We start from the raw sequence: 19,884 nt of genomic DNA on the forward strand, positions 1-19,884 counted from the left end.
AGAGTTTAACTTGTGAAGCAATTAGTTTGCCAACATTATCTTTGACAAGTGCCCCTCAATATTTGGAGAAAAAAAAAACCTTGAGTTTTCGGGTGAGTGTACAGCTTGAATGCAATCTGTTTAGTAAAATGCTTTATTACATCTATTTTGGCTCCACAGCCTTTGAGCTTTTTCTTTTGTCATTTCCAGCAGTGTTTTGTAAACCACAGAGAGCTACAGGACTGAATAATTTGACAGGCTTTTGTCATTCCTACAGGTCCATCTGTGGCAGTGAACCGAGATAATTGGTGCCTCTCATCTCTCCTCTGAAGGGCACTGCTGCCTATTAATACAGTGTCATGATAAATTAGCCTAAATAAAACCCTACACACATCAATGAGTGATAAACCTATGTCTATGCGAATGTGTGTGAGTACATGTGCACTTGGCTATTTCCTTTACTCAGCCTGCCTCATTAATTTTTGGTAACCAAATCTTCATTAGGGTTGAATGAATGAGCGAGAAGAGCCATCTTGGGCAAAGCAGAGGACTGGACTGATGGTGCAGAGGAGGAAAAGCCAGGGGAGGTGAAGGCAGGAGCAGAAGAGGGGTTTGAAGGAGAAGAGGTGAACTGATGTGGGGAGTTGGTAGGAGGGGGCAAGTGTGCTCATCTATTACATTGCACAGCGGCCCAGGGGTCGGCTTCAGTAAGACTGATTCAGGGCTATTGGGTTTGGACTCCATCTCCCATAAATCCTGGCATGTGACGCTGATGGATGTGGGCCATAAAGCCTCCTGCTCTGACATGTGGAGAGCAACATGGAGAACCATGGGAAAATATGAGTGCTCCAGGTTAATGTCAACGAGGCCTGGGAGTGAAGAGGGGATGATGGAGGGAAAGAAAGACAGGGACGGCTTGAGATCAGAGGTGTAGAGAGGGGATTGAAGAGATTGAGCAGGCCGAGGGCAGAATGTGAAGAAGTGTGAGCATTTGTGGAAACAGTGGGGGAGAGCAGGCTGTGACATTTGTCGTAATTCTTCTGTCCTCATGTCCTCATATACTAGTTTATGTTTGGAGTCTTGTAATTAACACTATCCATTATGTAAGGGATGAATACATCACCATATATTGTTTGACACACTGTCCTGTGAAAATGATCTCATAATATTTAGCAGCTTTTTTAAGGTGATATTTGTGTTTATCGTGTTACTCTATGACTTTAAGCTGTTTGATGCGTGACCAAGATGAATGTGGCTAATTAAAGAAGCCATGTGATTATAATAGGCTCAACTACATGAACTGCCGACCTGGCTAGACAGGAAATGGAGACATGTACACTTCCTCATTAACAGAGCCCCTTTTGGGCTATAAAGCAGCAGCCCAACACACACAAGGAAAATGCCCTGATTAGGGGGGTGGAGGGGCAGTGCTGCCCTAATGAAGGCTCCCCTCACAGTCATTTATGATATTGGTATGGGTGGTATGGTGACTGGGCCTAAGGGATGAACTGACGGAGATATGGACATGAGATAGCAGATGCAGTGTGTTTGTATGGAAGGGAGAGTTGCGAATGCCAGGGGAGCTCACATCCACAACTCATTTGGAGGAGTCAGTTTTACTAGGTTGCGGCTAATGGAGATGAGCTTGTGTTAAGAGCCAGGGGAGAAGCTAATTTTACATAAAACCAAAAGGTGTGTGTGTGTGTGTGTGTGTGTGTGTGTGTGTGTGTGTGTGTGTGTTTTTTTTCCATTATTTGCCATCTTTTCCCCTCAAAAGCTTTTTTTTTACCTTACAGAAACATAATAAACAACATCAATTGTCATTCTGTCTTTTATAATTTAGTTTAATGAAACAATATATTAAAAAACAACAACATTTGTTTTGATAGAGCTTGAAAAGTCTTCAGTTTAGTTCATTTCAATTTTTTTAGGGTAATCTGTATTTTCTTTAGAGCTGTTTGGACACCAAACTGTAATTCCTACTCTCTTAACAAATACATGAAAATTACAAAAACGTTGCAAGGTTTTTTTTGCCTTCTTTCTAAAGATGTGATGGGTTTTACAACAATTCCAGGGAGAGCTGAAGAGTGGTAATAAACACAATGTTTTACTTGCACAGCTTTGTGTAGAAATGGCTATTATGTGGGTAGGATAATGGGATTTATATTGTATTTATGAGGGTTTATTTTTTGAACAGTGGGATTGTGCGTGCCTTACTCTCATTATGGTAGTTTGTAAATAGCATGACATTCTGACTTTGTCATTGTGGTAAATCTGTTGGTGGAGTTTCCTCTGTAAACTTCTCGTAAATACTGTGGCAGACTCTGAATGACTGGCACTTTTGACTCAGATATAGGAAAGATTTTGGACTGGGTAAAACAAAAACACACAAATATAGCCTTACAAATAGGTTGGATAAATCTCACTATGTACAAGTCTATTTTCACACGGGTTGGCGCCTCATGTGACAGGTCAATAACAAAGGATGCAATGATTTGTAGTCCTCATAAACCTAAATATATTTTGCACACTGACATTAATATAAGACGGTTTTCAGTCATTTTGAATTTCAAAATTTCTCAAAAACCTTTAGACAAGGGCCGAAATCAAAGTAAATGAAGCTGATATTAAACAGCCCAAAGAGCAGTAAGCAAACACTAGATTTCAGTAACATGATTGACTATAATAATAAAAGAGTATTTTAGAATGGGAGAGTCCTTCAGAAGTAAAAACAGACAGAGGTTTACCATTCTGCAACACATTACGTCCAAACAGTGTTGAGATATTAATAATGTCTCAGACTGTTGAACATTTTCAGAAAAGAGAAGAAGCAAACAACAAGGTATAAAGGCAGAAGGTCAACTTTGGATGCAACTGATCCTTTGGCCTTCAGATGGTACTGCATTTACAGAACAGCCTATAGCACAAAAAAAACTTGATTACAATGATAATATAAAAAACTTGGCCCGATCCCAACTTTTCGGGCGCTGGTTCCACCATCAGATTTCCGGAAATATCGTGGGAAATGGGAAAAAAAGCGAACATTTGTCCATGTCTTTTACCATGAGATACTTTGTGTTCTATTTTGACTGAACAAAGGGGCTTATCACCATAATGGCCCATCACCATATTTGTTTGTGTGTTTTTTCTTTTTTTTCATCAGTTTTAGGAATCTTGTTGTAGTTAAATCCGTCCTCACCACTGCATTTCCCTGCCTCTATAAGCTTCCTAATTTCTTACTTCCTCCTGTCCCACCCCTCATCTCTTCTTCCCCCACCATCACCACAGGAGCTACCAGAGGCCCCTGTGTCCACCTCATTCATCACCTGGGTTTGATTCCTGTGCTTTGAGAGAGAGAGAGAGAGAGAGAAAGAGAGAGAGGGGAAGGAAGGAAAAAAAAGAGTTGAGGAGGAAGAGTGGAGTCATGACAAACCCTCTTCTGTTCTTTCTCCTCCTTTCTGCCTCCCTTCCATCGGTGTGTGTGTGAGGGAGAGATGAATGCAGCCAGTGGAATTAATTGCACTCCGTTACTGAAGATCAGCAAGTTTGCACTGTTGGCGTGCTGATCTGCCATATGGCTGCCCACTAGGTGAACACTTTGATTAATGTTGCCCACTCCCCATTTTTTTCTCACTAATATTTGATTCTGATAATGGAAACTCAGCTCCTCATTCTAACCCGCTAGATCTTCAGAGCTCGCTCTTTGTTTCTTTTTTTTTTTCCCCCCTTCTTCTTCCACTCACCTGGGCCTTCTGTATTTGCAGATAAAGTTTGGATTCCACTCTCACTTCTCACTTTGATCGTTGTTTTTCTACAAGCTTCGCTTACAAAGTCTTTGTGTCTTGTGGCATCGGTGTCGGCAATGTGGAATATCAGTGAGATTAGAGCGAAAAAGATAGGCCGGTGTGTTTGTGTAAGGTAGATATTTGGAGCTATGGGTACATGTCCTTCGCAGTTGATTAGGCCCCTGGTGTGTTGAGTGTTTCTCTATTAGCCTCCTCAGCCTCTTGTCTTCTTCTGAGTACAGCGACTACTCGAGCCCAGAGGTCTTACCTGCACACAAGCTCTCACACACTCAGGCACACGCACGCGGTGAGATAGGACACTGTACTGGGGTCTCGGCAGTAACAAGGAAGTGAACAGATGCTGGAGTCACAATATCAATAGGGCTGACTGTAGGTAATAATAACTTAGCAGGGTTCAGCCATGAGACAGCGCTAACTAGAGAGGCAACTCTCAAGTGTAGCATTCGCTATCTGCAAATCACACCATGCTGCTGTGTGCACAAACTCCCATTACATGTTTGAGAGAGCCTGTTTTTGCTGTGGAAGTACAGCGAGATTGTGTCAGCACCGTCATCAGCTCTGAGATGAAATGCTCTTACCTAAGGTCACAAGTTCAAATTTGTTATTCTTTTTTATTTTTTCTGGGGTTATAATGAGGCAGCAATACAGAACACTATGCAGACATCTATGCTGGAAGATCTATTACAATAACACGGGTGCTTTGTTTTCCCCTCTGTTTTATAGCCTGTTCTTGCTGCTTGTCTATTTTGGTCTTCCTCGGTCTTGTTAAGTGCTGCCATTCTCCAGTGTGTGGATGTGGCCCAGAGGGCCCTTTGCGAGACCAGGGGCTGAGAATGAGCTTCAAGTCCCAGCCAGGGGGTGCCCACAGTAGGCTGCCAGTCCCACTAAATCTCCCTGATTACCTGGGGTGGCTACGATGTGATGGGGGTGTTACCAAGGTGGTGGGCTCTCCAAAGAGGCTGATTGAGATGCAAATGGAGGCCATAACTCAGAGGTAATGCAGGCCTGAGCACCCTTTGCCTCGTCCGTTCTTGCTCACCTCACTCTCATCACTTCCCATTTACTCTAGCATAGGAGGAGGGCTTGTTATTGTCTCTGAATAAAGTTCCTTATTTATCATCGGAATAGAGAGACACCATCTCTGCATGACGGCCAAGTAGGAAAGACTATGTAAATTCATGGTGGATTTGATTAAGATAGAGAGAACTATCAGACACTACCAAATAGATGCACTTATAACTGTATTGGGCTACATTAACACAGATAGCGACGCACCTGAAAATACCAGGACCGGCTCCTGATTCTTCGAAAGAACAGATGGACATAATAAAGTGTGAGGGACTCTGGGCTCGCCCGTAGAAAGGTGGATTGAACAGGGGAGGAGGGGAGGAGTAATTGCACAGTCCTGTGCTGAATTGTTCTGTGGATGCAAATTTAAATCCCTCCTATTATTTTAATAATCTGCCTTTTACTGCTTGTGCTCGGATCATTTGTTTGCAAACCAGGTTATTTGGAGAGGGAGGCTCGGGGGTAATTTCATGCTTTGGAGCATTTATATCTATAACTTAATGAGGAGAGGGCCTGTTGTTTCCTGGTAATACACTGCTAGAGGGGAGCAAACTTTTTATTCTCCGTTTAGGGTACTGTTAGAGGGCAATAACGTGGGATTACTCTGATGGAATTAAGGAGCAAACTGAGGAGAGACCTAATGCAGCATTGGGTGATAGACCAAACTTAATACTGATGCTTTATTCAGGGTTTTTTAGGTTCATGGGATGTACCATCCGATATGGGCTTTCCCTTTTGCCCATCACAATAAGCTTACAAAAATTTCTTCAAAGAGTTCTTTAGATTAAAGTATTCTCCATTCCCTTTGGTGAACTCTTTTTTTTTTTTTTTTTTTTTACTCTTAAGTACATTTTATTTTCTTTCTGAATAATTCAAGCATAATCTTTATGCAACATGTAGTCTACGCAGCGGTTTAGACAATTCAGAAATGTCTCCTGCTTATTGTCACTCAGTTCGTGCCAGGGCAAGAAGTTAGCCCAGTAGTCCTGCTCCAACTCGATTTAACACAATCTTAATATGTTTAACCACGAGACAAAAGGAAGACTTGGCGTCTACCGAAAGCAGAATGCAGTCTTGTGAGATGATCGGGACTCTTAATATAGTTACTCTCCTCGAGTGGAGCCAAAGGCATTGTGGGAATTTAGTGATGGGAGGAGAAGGTACGTGTCCACATCATCCTCATCTTCTATCCCTCCTCCTTGCTGTCATTCCTTCGCTCCTTCTGTTCCCTAGTGAATGACTCCTCTTCCAGCAAATTGAATCAGACTGCATGAATTAAAGCAATAATTTAATTTGTTTACTAGGCATCATTTATTCTCTGTCATGCCGCCGCTCCGTTGACAATCTGTGGCTCACTGACCCCTCACCTTTGCTGAGGTCACATGATGCATTTATTACATTGTTCAACGAGAGTCTTCCAGGCTATTACCGGGCGACAAGGGGCTAAAGACGCATGATGAGAATCCCATTATTCAAATCTGTGGAAAATATTTTAACAGAATGCAAAACTGCATGACCTTATCAGCAGACAGGATGGAACATGTAAATGGAGCTTGTCGTCTGTACTTATTTGTAATGTATGTGTTTAGAAGTCCGAACATTGTGACATCAATTATATGAGCATTTTCTTTTTTTATCAGATAGTGCCACTGTTAACCTTCTCTTTTCTCTTTCATTTTACAGCCTTTATTCGAGGCTTTTCCTCCGTTCATTCATGTATTCCCTTGCAGTGATAGCGCAGTATCACCACTGCGTGATTTCACACAAGACAAAGCAGGAAAAGAAAAAGGCACAATCTCTTGTAAACTCAGACTAAACTATTGTGACAGTGGAAAATGGTAAGCAGTTTAGAATATTGCCAAACAAAAGAGCTTTTAATCAAAGTGCATACCAGACCCTGCGGAGTATAAAACACTCCCTCATCAAAAGGCCTATTATACACTTACTCACTTCAAAGGCCTCCATGTTTCTTAATTGCCAGATTCTTTTCTTATTCAATTATGTTATGCTTATGTTTTTATAAAGCCGATACAAAAAGGGCTTGGGTAACCAAATGAAAGAGGCCTCGTTTATTATCTCTGAACTGTGATGTGTGTTCACTACAATAATGTACATTTGTGTAAGGGAGTGCAGTTCTGACAGTGTATTTTGGAGCTTCACCAGTCCTCGGGATACCGAGATGGTAGAGAGCACGAGTGTTCCAGGAGAAATTAAACAGTGTAAAACTAGCAGGTTTAGATAAAGCAATCACATTACCACTGCACTTGAAAAGAACACATTATTTTGTACTTGAGAGAACGCGTTATTGCTGACACCCTTATATTGAAAGTTGTACATACAGTGTAAGTGCATAGGGTCTCTGAGTTTTTCTCTATCTTTATTGTTATCTAACCACAACGTAATCAGCATCTGAGGCTATTTGTGCCGTTCAGCCAGACACTAAAGTCCCCGTACAGAATTGCAAAATAAGTTGGGTGTAAATATGTAATTGCAGTGCTTATTCTGAGATCTGAAATATTAGGGCGCAATATAGATCACATTAAACTCCTGGTTGTTCAGGATATCGGTTACACTGAAGACATGCAGGAAAATGTGCACTGTCTGCGAATCTGGCGGAGATAGAGTGGGTAAGATGAGGGGGGAGATTGGAGCAGAAGAGGGTGAGGAAATGGAGAGGAAGAGACCGAGAGGAAGAGGAGAGTAAGATGAAAATCTCTTGATGTCTTTCTGAGAACATAGACACATTATTTAAATCTCCATCACTTTTTAATATAAATCTGATCAGGCTCTGCCCGGAAGAAGGAGGGGAGAAGTAAAATACAGGCACGCACGCACGCACGCACGCACGCACGCACGCACGCACACACACACACACACATTGAAATATGCAAAGACAGGCAAACAATTGATGAATTTATGTCATTTCAATGTTAGGACTGAAAGCCTGAAGTACCCATTTCACTTCATTCTTTAGAAAAACACAAATACATACAAGACTGTATTAAAACTCTATTGAGCATCTCGTTGCCCTAATGACAAAACACTTAATTGGACTGGCTTTGAAATATTTTTGTGTGAATGTTTTTATATATTTATATGGGTGCAAGTGTACGTTTGTATTTGTGTGGTATGTGTGTGTATGTGTGTGCGTGTTTGTGTGCAATCTGATATCTGCCTCAGGCCCCACGGCCCTGGTCTGTCTGCATCCGAAAAGCAAACTCTGCAATTATGATGACCGCGCTGTCCTTTTCATTTCCCATCTCTCTCTCTCTCTCTCTCTCTCTCTCTCTCTCTCTCTCTCTCTCTCTCTCTCTCTCTCTCTCTCTCTCTCTCTCTCTCTCTCTCTCTCTCCATTTTTCCTCGGTCTATGTCCTGCCTGTCTCCATTAAAGAGTAAAAGTATTATGAGGAATATTCTTCAGTGTGTGGTACATACACACACGATACAATATCATATCTCAATAATTCGTTCAGATTTTGAAAAGGCTTTTGTTTCTTTTTTTAAACAACAACCTTGTTTCTCTACCAGAGTTTGGAAAGACAAGAAATGTAATTGTTTTGTATGATTTTAGTAAAAATGTTACCATAGTTATCAACAGGGTATTACTGGACCTAAAATATAGACACATTAATTATTGTATAGTCGACAGTCTATAATTATTTTACATTTGTTCTATTTTTTTCCGTAGCAGTTCTATTTTATTCAGTTAATATCTGAAGATGAAATTATGGATTTATGTTAATCCACAATTTCATATGTAATTTCTTCAGTAAGTTTCAATTATCTTTGACATAATGCTGAACCTATAGTCTTACCTTCTCTCGGGAAGTGTCCCACCTTTTTTCTCACTCAATTTATTTGACAGTTAAAGTGAACATTTACATCACAATTTGAGGTTTTGAAAACCAACAACAAGCCTATTAAATATGTTGTATTGTTATTGAGCAAATTAAATTACACAGCAGTTTGTAAAGGACTTTAAACTGCTTCACCTCAAGCTACAACATTAACATTTAGTTTACACATTGATGTGCTACTGTGAGTAATTCAAACATTTGAAATGGAATTTTCTCTTCATAACAAACACATTTTATTACATTTTACTAGATATTTTTGGACTAAATTGCTTCTTATATGTTGTCATATTTTTGTGATTGAATTGATTTTTGCTGTTAAGTCCTCATTTCGCTCTCGGTTTTTCTGCAGCCTCTAGACGACTTCTTGTCAGATTTGAGTGAGTGATTAACTGCTTGAAGTACTTACTAATTAATGTGTTTGATTAATCACGTTTATTAATGCTGTGTTTACTAACACGTCCTGCCCTCGGTATGCTGCTGAATGAAAGTGTCAGCAAGTGCTTAACCAAGGCCTGGCCTTTACTCCCAGTCTGCGTGTGTGTCAGCTCCTGTTAATGTCCGTGTTGAGAGTATCGGCACGTATGTGCCTCATTTTTCATGTTTCTCATCTGGAAAATCATCCCATGTCCTTCCCTCACCTTTCCCATATCTGCCCCTGCAATTGCTTGATTTGTAACTTGATTTCAGGAAAGGGAAAACCTGTAGATTATCCAGCTTTCATTAGGGGGGAAAAACCCAGTCCGTGTCAGAGAAAGAAGAAATCAATTTAATACAGACTTAACTGGAGGAAATTGCATATTCTGCCTGTATGTGCTGAACAGGCACTTTCTCTTCCTCACCAGAGACCTGCCTCCCTATTAATTGCAGTGTGCGGGCGCGTCAGGGAGTAAGTGGATGTGTATGTGTGTGTGTATTTGTTTGTTTGTGTGTGTTTATGTTTATAATGTGCAGAATATATGCATCCGTGTGTGTGTGCGCGCAAGGTGCGTGACTGCCTGCTGCCTGAGTGTGTATTCAGTCTCTTTGTCTATGTGTGGAGGTCAGCTCTTAGACTTATAGGGCACATGGCCAGATGTGCCGTTTTCTTGAATTTCTTTTTTTTTTTTGGGGGTGTGCATGCGCGTTCACTGCACGTGGTGTGTGTCCATATTTCTTTGTTGGTGTGTGGCGTGTGCATAAGCACAAGCGCATGTGACTTAGCCAGGTGGAGAGGAGATTGGTTGGTATTTATGAACAACCGTCATAATTGTGACAGGATGATATACGACCTGCACATTCTCACAGTTTCCCCCTCCTTCTTTTTCTCTTTTTCTTTTTGCTAAAAATATATATATCTATGATATAAGTCTTAAAAGCTGATGACCAATTTAGTGTGGTGTGTTGCGGACAAGGTCACAGAGATCTGAGCTGCTCTGTGTTCCTCCCTCCGAGGCCTGTTCTAATCTACGGAGCAAGAAGAGGGGCTCAAAGTCATTTCTCTAATTGCTTTTATAAGGTGCCCTTTTCACATGGTGTCTTCCATGCTCATTCACTTTCATCGCTATTACAGCACCTTACGTTCGCACCTGCCGGTTAAGATCTGTTCATGTTATTTTGCTTTTGCCTCATATTGATACTAGGAATCATATATTCATGAGGAGTGACAGAAAGCACTTTAAACTACTGGTGCGCTTTTTGGTCTTCCTTGCCTTTCTCTTTCAACACTCTTCTCTGGGTCTAAGGTGTTAACCGGGGTCTGCGGGATAAGTGTTTTGTATATGTGGGGGTACTTTTGATTCCTTAAGTGTTGCCCCTGCATTGGTGATCTCGAAGGGGGGCTGAGGTGGTGAGCAGCACAAGGTGAGGGAAGATGGAAACAGGGGTTAAAGTATGAGAGTGAAGGCTGAGAAGGATAAGGGGAGAGGGGGATGAGATTGAGCCTAGTGCATTAAGACAGTGTATTATTTGGCGGTTCCACCTGCTTGCGTCCATTAGGGGTGGCCACTGTGCTATTAAAGGGGTCAGTGAAGTGTGTGTACCTGTGTGCTTGTGTGTGAGTACGGCTACATGTGTGTGTTTTAAGAGTTAGTAGAGTGGTCCAGTGTCTCATTGAGCAGGATGGGGCTCCCCCTGCTCTAATACTTCTTCATTTTATTGGATTGGATGGCCCCAGTTATAATTGTATTAGAGCGCTTCCCCCTATCCTTTTTCGCTTCTCCCTCCACAGCAGTGACCACATGCCATTACCCAGTGTGCATGGAAAACACTAGGAGAGGCGAGAGGAACCTCTGCAGTAGCCAACTTGCTCTCCTAACTCAGGGAAAGGTTAACTATTTCTCTCAGTCCGTACTCTAGTTTCCCGCCTTCACTTTTGTGAAAGTCAAGGAGGTTATTGTCATGTGACAGAGTTCTGAAAGGACGATACCTGGAGGTGTTGGTGGAAGGTGAGAGGTGGCGGCAAGAGTGAAGGGTGAGGCATCAGATGCCCATCCTATCTTTGCGGTGACCTTGCTGCTTTCTGTTCTGAATGCAGATCTCTTCTCAGATGTGCAGTCACATGGACAAACAGTTTGCTGCAGTTTTCCAAGCTGAAACACTTATTTACATGTGTTTCATTCATAATTAGCCTTTTGCTTTTAGGTGGAACGATAGGTTGTGTATAGCTGGGGGCGGTAAGCTCTGTCACCCCGAGCCGAGCACGGTGGTGTTGCACACTCAGCGATTGCTTCAGAGTTAACCAGAGAGGCTTCGCTGCCTCTCACTTTTCCTTTCGCCCTTGAAGAGACCAGGAGTTGTCAGGGTCCTCATAAAAACCCTGAACGATTGCGTCTGTGCGTTCTCTCTGTCTTTTTCTACCCCTTTTTTCTTCTTCTCCTTCCAAAACCTGGCCATCTGTCTAATTGTTCACCTCCATCGCTTTAATGCTTTTTACATGCTTTTTCCCCCTCTTTCCAGGCAATAAACTTTATTTTCTTCGCAAGACTTCAATCTGCAGGGGGAGGGTAGGCGGGCGGGCAAGCAGGCTGCTCACCTTCTCCCTGCTGGATTTGCTCCAGTGGCCCCCCTTCAACCCCCCTCTATCCTCCCTCTGGTCTCCCATTACTCCATCTCTCCTTCCCTTTACCTCCTTGTCTCCAGAGAAGAGGATATGTGTTCCGTCAAGCTGACACCTGCTCTCATCTTCTCTGCTGGTCATACACTCATAGAGAGCTATCCTGTTGAGGAGGCCTTATAGTGACCTCTTAATTATCACACTGCTGCCTTCTCTGACCTTGTTCGAAAGGAAAGCCTCAGTTTTCTCACAGCTAACCCCCCCCCCCCCCCCCCCCCCCCCCACACACACACACACCATGAAGTTTTCTCATCCAGTTTTTTTCAAGTCTATCTTTTACACTTGTATGAGTATGACTTACCCAAATATTTCTTTTCACATAATGACTTTTCACTTTACCTGTGTGTTTCTCTGTGGGAATGTGACAAGGAGCATAAATGCATACTGCACATACAAGTCATTAAATTAGACAGTTGTCTCCTCTCACCTGTGATTACTGCTGTGTGCAGATCATATAAGCAGGTACCCTATAATCATATCTATAATAGCCATAATCAGACCTTTAATGCTCTGTAATAGCATCCATATAATGGTATAGAGTGGCATCAAGAGAATAATTCAGGCATAGATAATGGTGTGATAGCGTGGTTTTACCCTTGAGTCACAACATTGAATTTGTTGTGTGCGTGTGTGGGCGTGCGTGTGCCTGTGTATGCATGTATAAATACACCCCAGGGCAGTTAAGGTGTCTGTAAAATGCCTGAAGAATCACATTTCCATCAGAAGGTGCTCTTAACCCTTTCTTGTTTTCTTTGTGCTCACTGCTCCATGGAGCGTCCTTGCTGTGAGTGTCATGTATACTTAGCTCTGCGGAGACAGACACGCAGAGGAAAAACATTCCCATATGACGCCCACAGACGGGAGATCAGATCAGTGGAAAAGGCTGACGGGGAAGCAGCAGCAGCAGTGATAGTGGTGGCGGCGGATGCCGAGCCGAACGCTTTTCCGGGGTGTAATATGAGCTGACAGTGTTCCTCGGGGACAGTGGGCAGGACGAAGGAGACTACCAACTCTCAGGAATACCTGGTGCTTCTGAACCCAGAGACCAGAGCATGAGGGAGGCACTGCTCTCCGGATCCTTAAAAGCTCCGTCTCAGTTCATGCTGCACGCGCTTGTGCTAACATATGCTGAGGTCCCATGTGAGCTCACATGTTGGAGAAGGACTCAACCAAGCTTGTCTGTTCAGGGCCTGCTCCGATAGAGACAAAGGGAAAGGAGAGGAAAAAGGCAGTAAAGCTGGAAAAGACAAACTGTATGGGAAGTCACTAAGCGCCCACTAATGTATGCTTTTATAAAATATAAGATATATGTTCTTTTAGACCTGCACATACCTCTTCTGAGGCCTTTGCCCTCCAGCTGAATTCTACAGTGTGATGGAGAGGATGATGAATATTTAGCTTGTCTTTTGCGGTGTGTAAATGCAGCTATGCATTCACTTCTTAAGTCATTTATCTTTCTCTGTTCCTGTCCCATCGTCACCCTGTCTCCCAACATATGGCGCAAGATGAGCCACACATACACTTCCCAAACAGGCACTCAAGAACACACAATCACAACCCTTTAGAGTAGCTTGTGAGTGTTTCGGTGTGACTGTGACAGGGACCAGTGATCTTTTAAATTACTTTTACCATTCTAAATTAATGTAAAATCTATTCCTGCCGGTGAGATAAAACTAGGGGTTAAACCAGATAAGAATCCCTTTTGCATTACTGACCCAAGGTTAATCTTCCACTTCTCAGCCCATGCTTAATGTCATTGAGTAAATGAAGATATAACACAATAATTACATATGAATAAGTCGTCACAGACTATGAATAATGTTGGGATCTTGCTGCTGCTGATGTTTGATGTCATTCTTTTGTGTGTTATGTTCGCCTACAGCACAAAGCCCGAGTGGAGGCCATGATGTGTAACCTGGCCTCTCTTCGCAGTGTCAGAGAGTTTGCAGAGTCTTTCAAGGCCAAGAAACTGTAAGTATCTATTTTAAGCACATATTTCTTAAGGACAAAAGAAAAAAAAAACCCAGGAGATCCCTTCTGTTAATTTTCCGTTATTTTATGTTTGCCCTCTGTTATCCCTTGGTGTGACAGTCCATTCTTTGTTCTTTTGCCCAGAACAACCATTTAAAACACACACAATTGTGTGTATCTAATGCCTAACTTCTAACAGGGTAGATATCTCTTCTATTCAGGTACTTTGATTGAAATTCAGTTCTGCCATTGAAAAACTGAAGCTGAGCTCATCTCAAAAAGGTTTATTAGTCAAAAGTATGGCAGCAAGCCCAACTAACAAATCATGGCACTGTCTCTGAGTCGTTTGGGAAAACCATTAAGTTGTTAGTCTTATTTTGAATTGCCAGGATTTGTTCTCTCTAGGAACAAGATTTACAGTACTTATGATGCAGATATGTGTTAAATGAGGAGGTTTAAAAAAATTATTTTCATAATTTTTTTTATTAAGCACCAGTTGTTGTATCCATCCCTGCTGTTACGCCATATGAACTGAGGAAATGTAAGTGATTGACAGCATGTGTACAAGGTCCCATGAATTAAGCCTTTGTATTTGTGTGGATTTGCTTGACATTGGTTACACTTTCTGGTACTTATTTTGTGTTGGTCAGCTTTTGTAGCATGTGTCTTCTGTCCTGTTGTCGGTCGTACAGTTTCTATTTTAGGGTCATGAATTCTGTCATCCATACTGCTCATCCACCCGCAGGTCTCAAGGCAGGAGATTTTGTGTTTGTGTGTATATGGGGGTGACGGTGTCAAGGGAGCCCCTTGGGGAGAGGCAGGGCAGTCATTGCCTGTAGCAGCCCTGGGGCAGGGTATGGCCATCCAGGACACGTGTCTTGGGTCACAGCCAAACCTCACAGTGGCTTCCCTCACTCTGTGTCCTACACTTCCTTCTCAACTCTTAAATATATCCCTCCCTGCAGCACAGAAGTGTATTGGCCTGCCTTTAGCGCCACTGTCCCAAGAAATCCTTACTTACTTTACCGATTTCTTTCTACATAATCTGCTCTTACAAATTGTTTATCTGCCTCCGTTTCTCTTTTTTTCCCCTCCCTCTCTTGTGTCGTCTCTCAGTCTCTCTCTGTCTGTGTCGCTCTTTCTCCACCTCAGTATTTTGGCAAGGTTGTATTTCTTCATTAGCTGTGCTGTTGGGGGGGAGTGGGGGACTCCCAGGGGACGTCAGAGTACATTAATTCTCATCAGAAGGCGAACAGAGCAGAGTGGAGGCTGGGAGCTCTGAGCTGTGAATGGCACTGGGCAGCTGTCTGAGTCTACCACCACTCTATTACTGCACGTATGTCTTCAGGCATAACACACACAGGAGTCACAAACACAACGCGTACATGCACGCACACACACACACACACACACACACACACACACACACACACACACACACACACACACACACACACACACACACACACACACACACACACACACACACACACACACACACACACGTACTCACCCTTCGTGCACACGCATACAGCCCTGCGTGTTTACATGTGCAAACAGACACACACGTGCACAATAATGCTCCTGTAGTGTGTCATTGACAGGTGAAATGTAATCAGAGTCTTTTTCTTTTCCTTCTCTCGTTTCTCACTCCCTTGCTTTTAAGTGCTTTAGTCAGTGGCTTTCACGCTGCTTTGTGTTCCATTGACCCCGATTCTGCTTTAATTGCCTGTCCTTTGAAATGAAATTACCTGGATATTGATATTGTTGAATGCAGTGCAATTTCATTGGGATGTAATTGATGGAGGACAGCGCTGACAGTAGGGCCTAATACAATTTCTACTGAACAGTCCATAATTAACACGTGCAATTTGTTTTCACCCATGATTTTTTCACCTGCTGCGTTTATCCTGTTTTAGTTTTGCACAGTTCAGTTGAATCTCAAACTAATGTGAGTTGGATCACATTAATCTGCAGTCCTTTCATCACTCTTGTGTTATGGTCACTGTCCAATTGTGACTTTGATAGTTTTCAGGAGTTTAAATATGGGTCAGGATGAGTTTTGATAACATATCCGTATGTGTTGTCCGTTACAGTTTCCCTGTTGCCAATAAAGTGCAGTGTTAACGACCAGTAATCTAAACCCAGCTTGCACAGGCAATCTCTTCCTGCTGGCCCATATTATCATGGAGGTCAGGGGTCATACCCAAGGGGGTTATTTAAAGTAAATATATAAACTAATGTCTCCCTGTTTGGTAGTTAACACCCTCGTTTGACCAGCGCTGAGATTGCACAGTGCACACCGTGTTGTGTGAGGCCTTAATGTGGAGAGAGGGACTGTGGTATGCGGCAATAGGCCTATTAAAGACATTCATTAGACCTGCGCTTATGAGAGAGGGACTAACTGGTGGGCAGTTGAATTAACAGGCCTTTTACATTACAAGCAGACTCACCTGAGGCCCATCTGAGCTGCGTTGGGAAAATCGGTCTTCTGGCCAGAGAAAAGTTGGTTATGCGAGTTTTCGATCAGAAATATGTGATTTGCTTTGAGTGATGCACAGATTTTTTTTCTTTTTTCTATTTATTTATTTGTTTATTCTGTCTTCACTGCGTAAGGTCACCACATTTAAATCGTAAGAAGTGTGACTGACATTAGGATTACTTTAAAATAACAGCTGTAGCCAAAGGTTGGAAAGTTCGGTCAGGAGTTCAAGGCTGCTGTGTTTTTGTGAAGCCCCTTGCCAGTACATTGGGGACAGAGCCAAGCCCTGTGTTGCACAATGTTACTGTACTTCACACTCTATTAGACAGCGAAACACTGGGCCAAAAACAACCACCGTGATGCTTTTGTTTTAAGGGGAGAGCAATTTCTAAGTGAAAATTGACATCACAGCAACTTTTCCTCTTCTATCTTGTTTTATCAGGTTCAAGTGCAAGTTACAGAGGTCGTTGATTTACAGATGTGTTTTCCCTCCCAGTCATTAACTTAGACTTCCTCATCTTGTTATATTTTGGGTGAAAATTTAAATATCTCACTGCTGCTGTTTGCTCCGTAGATAATATGCTGAGGTCTGCAGTCTTTAAGTTGACTTGTGCCTAGGTTTGTGCTCTTTAATGAACCTTGTGTGTTCAGAGGCCTGAAGGTGATCGTACAGTACACTACTATGTAATAGCATGGGATGGCTCATTATAGCAAGGCATAACAATTCACACATTAATTTTCCAGCATCCAGTTTTTAATTAATCCAGTAGGCAGTCTTAAACACAGGGTACACAAATTGCCTTCGGCCTCATAATTAATTCTAATGGAAGAAATTAAAAATTGGTGGGGTGTGTTTGGATTGTTCGGCTGTGTTACTGTGGCTTTGAGCTCGCTGGAGCGACGCTGTCACCGACAAGGATCTCTCACTGCCGACCAATCCAGCAATCTCCATTCCCTGCCATGCGAGTAGGGAGTGTTACTCACTCACCCACACAAAGTCTGCAAGAATGGAAATGCTTTGCATGTCTGCATGCACGACAGGCATATGCTTGTTTACTGGCCCATGAATAAAATCACTTGCTTTTTATGTTAAGGCGTGTGTGTGTGTGTGTGTGTGTGTGTGTGTGTGTGTGTGTGTGTGTGTGTGTGTGTGTGTGTGTGTGTGTGTGTGTGTGTGTGTGTGTGTGTGTGTGTGTGTGTGTGTGTGTGTGTGTGTGTGTGTGTGTGTGTGAGAGCATTCCCTTTGATCTTTTCTCCTCTGCTCGGCCTTTCAGTCAATGTGTTGGTGGGTTTGGCGACTCGAAGTAGTTACACAAACCCTGTATCATCAGCCGTTACTTCCACCACCCCTGTGTGTTGAAACGTTCGAGATTGCTTTTCAATGTGTTGTTGCTCTTGGACTCCAGCCAACTGTATTCAGTATCTACAGTACCTGTGTAACCATAGGGAGCTGCACTGGAAACGTCTGTATCATATCAGCATTACTGATGCCCTGTCTCTGTAGACCTCCGGAGCCTACCACACTCTGCAACACGACACCCTGTTTCCTCTTGCTGCTTGACTTTCCACTATTTTATCCTCCATTTGTTTGATTTATTTTCCTCATCTCTTTTTAAATCTTCTTCAGCCTAAGGGTGTATGGAAGTCCCTGTTTTGTTTTTTTTCTGCAGTGTTTTTCAGTTCTTCATAACCAATTAACCTTGTGATATTGTCTCCTCTCCTGCTCTTACAGACTCCTTCACATTCTGGTGTGTAATGCAGGAGTATGCACTCAGCCCTGGAGCCTGACTGAGGACGGCCTGGAGTCCACCTTCCAAATCTGTCATCTGGGTCACTTCCTGTTAGTGCAGTGCCTCCAGGATGTGCTGCGCCGCTCAGCTCCTGCCCGTGTTGTGGTGGTGTCCTCTGAGTCACACAGGTAAACGTGAAGAAATTAGATTGGCAGATTAGTCCTGTATCTGAACTATGCTTAAAAAAAAGACTCTTTAAAGTTGGTTCTATCATAGTCAACAAGCATACTAATGTACTGTGATATGGAGAATTTTTGGGCTTTTTCTTTGGAACAAGCATGGCTTGTGTATTATTTAAAACAGAAAGAAATAAAGCCAAAAATCTATATTTTCTTTCCCAGTTAACATATATGGTCACTTCCAGCCTTTCCTTGTCAATGATTATGACTCTTACATCTTTATTTTTTTTTCACAATCGACCCTCAAATATTGCCACACTCGACAGTAATAGATTAAACATAATTAAAGGTTAATCAAACTTAATCTTTTCCTGCAGTGCTGTGGCTGTATATTCTACTTGTTACACACAGGTTGCCATAACGGAAAACCGACCATGCAGATTGATTGTGATCACCACATTGTTGTTTCGATTCGTATTTCCAACTTTCACTTGTGCTATATCAAAGTCAAATCGATAGAATCTGAGGAGAAATCTCCCCAAACTGCTACTTTACAGCCCTTCAAACTCTGGTCATGCTTCTATACCCGCCACACTGACTAGTTTTCACCACAAATTGACAGATTCGACTTATTGCGTATTGTCAAACATGACAGCCTCACTCACTGAAACTCATTTCATTCCACATGCTGTCACTATGAATTAACCGTGTCATCAGCATGATGGATGGACTTATCAGCTAAAATTTACTTTGATCAAGTATCCGCTCCTTTGTGTCTGACCCCCTGACTCAGCCCCTTTCCTCTCCTTTTCCCTCCTCTTGCCCTTTATTGTTCTTGAAGTCTGTCTTTTTGCTCAGCAACTTCAATCCGCAGGCCTGAGTTTTTGCTTCCATACTATAGACAATTACGACGATGTCTCGCGGTGATCTGTGAGCCCAAGCCTTAAGCCATGTGTTCCAGAGTCAGTCAGTGTCTGTGTGCAACATTGATCCTGGCTTCAGTCAGTCAGACGGCCAAGAAGTGATTGATCGGAGCTCGGCAGAGTGACCTGAAACAAGGAAACATACGCAGAGTTATTCTAGCAGATCAAACAGCAGCAGCATTACAGGGTCTCTCACATGAGTTATGTTATACGGGCCGTCATGCATGAGCGCACAGGACCAGCGGAGGGGATGGTTTGACACTCAGATTCACTTGGGGTCACACTGCTATTATAAGCTGTTGAAAAATAAGAGGAAAAGAAACTAGGAAAAGCTTATTGAAAGAGCGACGTCATGAAGGGGGTATTGACAGCTTTTGATTGAAGACTTGCTTACGTAGCCAGAACAGAGGATTCAGACAAGATTTGGTAAGGTAGAAACTATCGTGGCGCTACTGAAATAGGCAAAATACTGTATGCTTTATCCATATTGTACTAAAATGGCCATGCATTCCCCTTACTCTTTGCCCTCCAACTCCTTATCCACCCACCCCCACCACAGACTCACCTCTCCTTCTCTCCAATCAGCAGTAGATTTAACCCCTTCAAAGGGGGCTAAAGCAGGACCAGAGAGCGTCAGTTACACTCTAACACAGACAGCAGGGGAGAAAAGGGGCAGAAATAGACAATATCTCATATTACATCTTCCATTCTGTCCACCTCATTCCAGACCTATATTACATCTTCTGAAGTCTCTCCCTTTTTTGCTTGTGTTATTTTCCGTTTCCGCTGATTCCCGTT

The 19,884-nt window shown here is 42.6% G+C and overlaps 1 protein-coding gene across 4 annotated transcripts in view; it reads left to right on the forward strand.

The window, feature by feature from the left end:
* Nucleotides 1–19,884, forward strand: part of wwox (WW domain containing oxidoreductase) — a 132,205-nt gene that overhangs the window by 26,701 nt on the left and 85,620 nt on the right. For all 4 annotated transcript variants that reach the window (XM_080475509.1, XM_080475511.1, XM_080475508.1 and 1 more), the window contains 2 exons: nt 13,684–13,772; nt 17,987–18,172. In XM_080475509.1, the coding sequence (XP_080331635.1) occupies nt 13,684–13,772; nt 17,987–18,172 (275 nt within the window). The remainder of the gene's footprint in view (nt 1–13,683; nt 13,773–17,986; nt 18,173–19,884) is intronic.

This window comes from Lipophrys pholis (genome assembly GCF_963383615.2).
Source record: "Lipophrys pholis genome assembly, chromosome: 11".
Lineage (NCBI taxonomy): Eukaryota > Metazoa > Chordata > Actinopteri > Blenniiformes > Blenniidae > Lipophrys > Lipophrys pholis.